Source organism: Hippoglossus stenolepis, chromosome 7 (assembly GCF_022539355.2).
Source record: "Hippoglossus stenolepis isolate QCI-W04-F060 chromosome 7, HSTE1.2, whole genome shotgun sequence".
Taxonomy (NCBI): Eukaryota; Metazoa; Chordata; class Actinopteri; order Pleuronectiformes; family Pleuronectidae; genus Hippoglossus; species Hippoglossus stenolepis.
Genome location: NC_061489.1, coordinates 21,292,105 through 21,299,898, shown reverse-complemented (window position 1 = coordinate 21,299,898; position 7,794 = coordinate 21,292,105). Strand labels below are relative to the sequence as shown.

At 37.2% G+C, this 7,794-nt stretch overlaps 1 protein-coding gene across 1 annotated transcript; it reads right to left on the bottom strand.

The window, feature by feature from the left end:
• Window positions 1–2,201: 2,201 nt before the first annotated feature.
• Window positions 2,202–4,689, bottom strand: LOC118112421 (signal-regulatory protein beta-2-like). Its single transcript, XM_035161710.2, has 6 exons — window positions 4,642–4,689; window positions 4,181–4,510; window positions 3,641–3,991; window positions 3,356–3,478; window positions 3,176–3,234; window positions 2,202–2,513 (listed from the first exon to the last, which is right to left on the bottom strand). Exons 1-6 carry the CDS (start codon window positions 4,682–4,684, stop codon window positions 2,376–2,378), a joined length of 1,044 nt encoding a protein of 347 aa, XP_035017601.2. The 5' UTR covers window positions 4,685–4,689; the 3' UTR covers window positions 2,202–2,375.
• Window positions 4,690–7,794: the final 3,105 nt, after the last annotated feature.

The following is a 7,794-nucleotide window of genomic DNA, read 5'->3' as shown; positions in this document are numbered from 1 at the left end:
TTGTCCCTAAAAGCTTCACTATGTTCACAAACTTGACATTTGTCAGTCTGCTGTTTGGTGCTGGTTGAATAGGATAAAGTTAGTTTATTAGAATTTGGGGAAAACCATTCACCTGTTGCACTGGGAAACTAAAAGAGTGCTAGGACAGCATTTACTGTACCTCCACTGAGGCTAATGCCATATGTCGCAATGTTTATGAGTGAAAGTGAAAATAAAATAGCTTGGTTCGCTCTCTTATCCAGATCTCCAGCAAAATGTGTTGGGTTCTTCCTTGGGTCTCGCCCCTTCAAAAAATGTAATGGAAATTGATTCAAAAGTTCGTGAACAAATCCCACAACCAGAGAAGCAAACAAACTAACGGCTCCTTGGCGCAGGCAGTAACTCTAATGAGAGAAGTGAGAGTGAACCAAAACATTAAAGTTGCAAGCCGTAAAATTAAAACAATAAAAGACTTTATACCCTCTGTGGGGCTGAGGCTGTGCTTTTGATAAATCTACTGATGAGATATATTGTTGATTGTTGAAAATATTGTTTCTTTCTTGCTGTATTTAAAAATATATTTCGGTATTTGTGACAGTAATTCAGAAAGTCAGAGGAGTCACCTTAAATGAAACGGGGCCCACCGATCCAAATGTCATGGATGATGACAAGCACACCCTGTGGTGATTCAGTTGGACTGAACCACACAGCAGACAGAGTGGGAGTGGACTGTCACATCTTAGATTGTATCAACATGTATTTTGTCTCCTCCTTTAGTTTCAGTTTGGTTTTTGGCTTCATGCTGCATCTGAAACACAAAGAGTTGCACATAAACCCACATTCACGGAAACGTCAGCATTATTGTGGCTGGGTTTTCAGACTAAGGGGCATCACATCCTCTCTCACTCTCTGTTTTGATCTCAGGAAGCTGGGCTGCACTACGTTTAAAAAAATCTCTTTTTTTTTTTATATTCCACCTCAGCCGGGTGGAGCCTCTTTCCTATCAAGGCCCATTTTAAAGTTCATAACATGCTTTTAGGGCCATACTTGATTACAGCGCACACATCACACTAACCACTGGCTGCAACTGCTTCTCTCTGGTGTCAGATGGTAGTGATGATGATACTCAAAGCTTGTTGCAGGACACAGCTTTCTCATAAAAGTCCTCACCTCTTGCAGCACCATGTTTGGCTTGCAAAGAAAATGAATTCCTCCCCTGTACTGAGCACCGCAGTGATCCCACAAACAACAGTTCATAGTTGGCTGATATTTGATATGTCTGTTGTTTCCTCCGAGGCCAAAGATGTATTTTTTGTCAATACGTCATATCAGTAAAAGCCAATGAGGTGGATTTTCAAGACAAAGCGACACCACACAGCAGCAACAAGAGACTCCTTCACCAACTCTCCTTCTGAACGAGGTTTCAGTTTCATCAGGCTCCTTCGTGCTGCCTTCAAGTACAAAAAGAGATGCGTCCATTTCAAACTGTAACCGTCACTGCTCACATACGTCCATGAGAGGGCAACCCAGAGAGAAGAGTTTCTGGCCTCATTCTAAACATATTGTGGGATGTGAAACCAGTAAATACATTGAGACAAGTAGACGCTTAAATATTTTGTTGGAAATTCTTCCTCTTGTCATCTTGTCTTAACTGTTGGCTACACTGCCCCCTCAATTTCTGGTGGTACTACACTGTTTTGTCTGACACGGAATATATAATTTCTACAGCACAAACAGATTCATGGTTAGTGTAAACAAATTTAAATTATTTGAAAATTTCTAATAAGCGATAAAATAAAACAGTATGAATTATAATTTGATGTTTGAGCCTTAAAAAATATTTTGACTGTTTTCAAAGAAACAAGATATTCAATCTCAATTTCTAAACTTCACGCCCCTTGTAGGTAGTTTACGCTGTAACTATTTAAAAATAGACGAATTAAAGTCTAAAAACTCATTTCACATTATATGAAAATGATTTTTTGTTTATTGATCAAATATTTTTAGTTTTAAGGTCAAATGTTATTATAAATTTAGTTTTTTTACAGTGCATTTATGTGTTAAGATTTAAAACATAAACACAAACATACATTTTATTTATAGATTTAATTTGCAGATGAGACAGTGTGAAAGTTTGAATCTTTCAAAAAGCCAGTTTGAGTAGAAGCACGATTGACCTTGAAAAATGAAAAATGCTGAGAAATAAAAAATACACATTTCTGTCGGGTGTCACCAAAAGCAGTTGCAAATATGTTTTTATACAAATATTATTTTATACGATCCAAATATTGTTATTAACATCAGATGTGACATGTATGTGAATGACTGTTCTTTTGACAATGTTCAAGACATGAATGATAATAGCAATTTAATCAGAAAGTCGACTGTTTGGATTGTTAATTTATCGCATAAGCTCTGACACCAGAGTAGACTGTTTCTCCATCTGCAGGTTTTACATTTCCTCTCCTGGTTGTTTTTCCAGCCTTCCTCCTGGTGAAGGTTGGTGCAGAATAAACCAATGAGTCCTCGTGTCTCTGGGGAAGCATGTGGAAAAAAACAAAATGTCTTGAAATTAACGTATGAAAATAAACCAATGCTTTACTAACCATCCTGACCGATATGGATTTTAGGGGGCTGATGCTAATATTATATAATATTAAATATATTTTCAAAGATTTTCCTTAATGTGTGTGTGGTTGTGTAAATTGGTAACAACGATTACAAACAAATACATAGAAGTTAAATAAAAAAAACTAAACATATTTTACATCTACATATAATGTAGAACATATATCTCGCAAACCGTCCATCTAATCAACTTCACATTCGGCATGTGTTTTGTAAAATGCCCACAGAAGTGCAGTGCTGAGTTTGTGCAACTTGGACATGTGATATGCTCAATATTAAAAAGATTTAATGGCAGTGAGCCTTCAGTATGTGGAACAAGTTGAACACGTCTTCTTATACGTCCTCAGATAAACGACAGCAGTGGTCGACAACGAGGTCAAACTGCAGGTCAAAATCTGCACCAGATCATTTTGATCATTCGATAATTTGAACCATGTCGGACTGACACAGACAGACTGTCCCGCAACAAATGCAGATACCGATGTGTCGGTGACAGGATCATATATGAATCAATAAATAGGTTGGGTTCTATTATTAATTGTTTCTGTCTTTTCATCATGTACCTTACCTGCTGACTTGGCGGATTACCACCGACTGCTGCAGCCTCTGTTTGTAAAGAAACTCCAGCTGTGTGATAAAAGATCAAAGATGCTGCAGGTCAATTTACACAAAGGAGTAATGTCAATTCTGTGTATTTATCTTTTGCTAAATACTTTTAAATAAGTAAAATATGAGAATATTTGTTCACCTTTGCAACAATCACACATTTTCTTCTTGATCAGGACGACAATAACAATCAGACTTATAGCCAATGCAGCACTTAACAGACACAGAACTGTATTGTCCTTCTGTACAGTCCAGATGTTGAGTGCTGAAACACAAGAATTAAATAATCAAAGATGATTAGGATTTGAAATAATGTTTAAATTCAAAAGGAACAAATGTGACAAATTTGTGATACATGATAGTAATTTATTGTATTGATTCTAAATTAAACACACGAATGTGATATTTTAACAATAAAGACAGTTACCTTCATTTTCCAGTTTTATTCCTTGTCCAAATAAAATCTCTCCACTTGTGACCACAGCGCAGTAATAAGTCCCAAAATCAGAGGAACTAAAACTCTTACAGAAATTGAAGACACATCTGTGGGGTGAGTGAGCTTCAAGGCTCCCGTTGCATTCATCACCACTACTGCCATGAACATAAACTAAACTGGGATGAGATTCATCAGCTCTGAACCAGTACAGCTTGTCATATCTTGGACATGTGTGGTTGTCAGAGTCGGACAGGACGGAACACTGCAGAGTCACAGAGTCTCCTGAACTGACCGTATCAGATGGAGGGACTTGAATGACGGCAGTTATATCAGGTTCTGGTCCTGGGAAACACAAACACAAAAATGAACGTTAAATACATTTACTTATATGAATTGATGTAAATTGAGAAGATATTTATTCTCTTTATAAAGACAATATAGAGACAAGATTAAATTGCTCATAAGTTGTGTTTGGTGTTTGCAAAGTTATTGTATTTTTAAAAGATGTGAAATGTTTTTTTTTTAATTTACCTTTAATTTTCAGAAATGTTTCATTCAATAATTTCATGTCAAGTGTTTCTTGTTCTATGCAGTAGTAAACTCCAGCATCACTCGTCTCTGTTTTATTAATGTACAGAACAAAGCTTCCAGGCTCTTGTTTGACTGTAAAGTGAGGAGTCTTCTTAACACCAGGGTAATCATGGGAATATGTTCCTCCCAAGAATTCAGGCAAGTTTCCAGAAACAAGCCTGATCCAAAATAACTTGGCTCCGAAATTCGTCGTCTGGCGGCTGCACGTCAACTTCACTTCATCTCCGACATCAACAGTCTTTGTCTCAAAGATCTGATCTCTTTCGCTTCCTAAAAATAAAATCAAATTGAGCAACGATTAATGATAATGACAGACTAATAAATGTGCTGTGCTGAATTGACGCAAGAACAACAATTAAAACATCCCGTATATTCCAAATAAAATCGAGAGATTGACTTACGCGTCACTCTGAGCAGCAGCAGTAGTTGGAATAAGATCAGCATTTTAATGAATCCTCTTCAGACAGTCGTTGATTTAGATGCTTATATACTGCAGGAAGATTTCCTTCATGTAATCATATCAAGTGGGTGGGAACAACGAGAGAGCAACATGATTGGCCTCTCATTTTCACAGAGGAAATAATATCTGATATCTTTCCATCCGAAACACATGAAACAACCAACAGCAACCTCGAGTTTCATGTTTCTAAAAATGACAACATGATGGAAAGTAAACATTATAATAACCTCCCACACATTACATGGGGTCAAGTATAAGATATTTTCCCTTATAACATAATTAACAACACATTATGACCAAATTGAACTATTGAACTATTGTGTTTAAACAGAATTCGAGGCTGGTTTCCAGAAACAGTAAAAAAGACGACCTTGTTCAAGGATGTTGTGTTTTCTTTGCTGTTTGTCAACAGGATCACCATAAAACTAATCGACCTATTTTGTTAAAAGTTGGGGGGGGTTTGGCCCAAGGAAGACGTCAATGTACAGAGCAGTTGTGATGAAGGGACGTACCCAAGAATATTTTCCCACAGTCTTACATTGTAAAATAGGCTGGGCAACTAACAGAACATGTATTGAAACTGACATTTATAACCTCTAACAAACTTAATCTTGCTCCTGTCGGTTAATTCAGTTCATACTTTTCAACTTCCTTATAAAGACTTTGATGCTTTGCTTTAAAGTCGTTACCATTTCGTCCCATTTTCATGTCAACTCCACAGGTTTAGCAGGATGTAGTGCGGGCAACTTTGAATAACTGTTGGAAAAATGCTTTTGATTTAATAGGATATTAAGAAGTAAAGGGATATAGAATACAATAACCTGAAGCATTTAAATGCCAAAGCTTTGAAGCCCGAATCAATTCTGACAGCACTTAACAATATATAACTACAGTGTAAGATTCTGCATCCTCAAATCAAAAAATACAATCTGACAAACGGTTTATATTTAATTAATTAAAGACAAAAAGATGTGTGCAGCTCTTTGACACAGTGAAATGCTGCATGAGCCAGTGACGACCCTCCCACACAGCAGATCAAGCACAGCATGTTGAGCTGGGAGGTGGTTGTGGTCACACCGTCCATCGTCTGTATTCTCTACAGGCTGCTGTGAGCAGGAAGCAGAGCACCACTGACACAGTATCTCAGAAACACATTCACATTGAGTTTACAAAACACAACAAACTGTACAACATCAAAAAAGACCAAAGAGTGGAGGTTCATGGTACAACTGGAACTACCTGTAAAACATGTCTCAGTAATAATTATATATTTTCAAGTTATGGGGTTAAAACTACAGCAAAAAACGATGCATGAGACACAAACAGACACAGAAACACACGTGCACAGTCACCACCAAAGACCAAATGATTCGTGGAAACTTAAGCATTGCTGTGGTGAGTGTTTCGAATAAAGGTGTGAATACGAACAGTCTTTTCTCACGCTCAGTTTCAAGAAGCTGAGCTCGTACTGCTTTTATATCCGTTATTAAAACGTCCAGTGGAATACCAGTGTTTTATTGTTATGCTTGTTAATATCACATCAACTTACAGGAGTAGTTGATGATCAATGTTTTGCTAATTTTCGGGCTCAATTTCAAAGCTTTATCAATAACTTGTAACTCTCTGAATGTCACTTCTCATTCAAATGCACAGATGAGGATAGGATGAGGGGAAATAAATGAAAATGCACATGCAGAAAATATATTTTAACACACACACACACACAAACACTTTCAGCTTGTTCAACTAAAATCAGCCTGCTGAAGTTGCGTGTAGCTCTTCCCTCACTACATATCAGTTTGAAGCCCATAGTTGGTGTGTGGTGAGTCAACAGCTTCAGTGGTTGGTCTCAGGGCAGAGAGACGGCCCAGCCTTCTCTCAGTGGAGCTGCAGCCTGTGGTTTGACTTGTTGTCGTTGCAGACATGTACCTTAACAAAGACCGATGGAGGAGTTTTTGTGTTGGAGTATCTGTCCTCTGGCATTTTATGAAAAGCTGCACATGTTTTAAATGCATATGTACATAACATGTAAATTGTATCCAAAATACAAAATGCTCATTTTGTACTAATTGTTTGCCATACAGCTGTCTGCAGTTGTGGAAAAATACAAAGCACGTCAGTCAAAACCACCGAAACTCCTCCCCCCTCTCTGTTTGTGTGAGTGTGTCCATCTGCATTAGACAAAGTTGTGCGGTGAAACAAAATTTGAAAAACCAGATCATTCTCATAGAGGTGAAAACACACAGATGTGACGAGTGAGGTTTAACTACTGCATTGAAATAATTGCTGTGGTCCACGGTTCATTTGAATAATTTCACCTCTGAATGTTTGTTGTGATATTGGGTCCATAAACCTGATTAATCTGGGAATAATTAACAAACAACATTTCAGAAGCATGTTAAGATTTGCTTTGAATGAAAATGACATGTAAAATAGACGATTATCAGAGAAAAATAACTGATGATGCTGATCAAATACACAACGCTTGCAAACTGTACTCTGTCTCTCTCATATGTTTATCTGTGAACTCTCCACATCTCTTGATTCTCTGTGTCAGATCTCCTCTCACCGTTGCTCTCAAACCTCTGTTCCTCAAACCCACAGACCGCCACGCTACACTCAAGCTAACATGATTACCAAAAATCTTCATAGTGTTTATGTGGGGGTGCAAACATCAACCATTTTTGAGAGATGTATTCAGGCCTCCTCAGGTTATCTAGAACAGCAGAGAGGAAAATGCAGCTTTCAGCAACTAACTAGTTTCACGTTTACATGTTGCAACTTGTTTGGTAGCGAAGTAGCCACAGATATTTAAAAAATGAGGTTGTTCAGTTAAAAAAAAGTGAGTGAGGTCATCTGGGCTGCATGATAATTATAGATTGCTCCATACCATAAATACAATACAAATAAAAAAAATGTGTAGCTTATTAAGCCTTCATCAGCATTTACTGTATTATTAAAAGAATTCAAGTGCTTATGCTAACAAATTGTTAAATTTAAATATTTCAGGGAAATAAAACAATCTGACCCTCTATGCAGACTCATTTGAGGTGAACTGATTTCATTGATTTATTAATAACTTGTAGGAGAAATT

Excerpts from the sequence above, each read along its gene's own strand:
- LOC118112421 (XM_035161710.2), bottom strand. The coding sequence starts at position 4,684 with ATGCTGATCTTATTCCAACTACTGCTGCTGCTCAGAGTGACGC. Across the intron at positions 3,992-4,180 it reads AACATTTCTGAAAATTAAAG|GACCAGAACCTGATATAACT; the intron begins GTAAATTAAAAA and ends TGTGTTTCCCAG. Across the intron at positions 2,514-3,175 it reads GTAATCCGCCAAGTCAGCAG|AGACACGAGGACTCATTGGT; the intron begins GTAAGGTACATG and ends ATGCTTCCCCAG.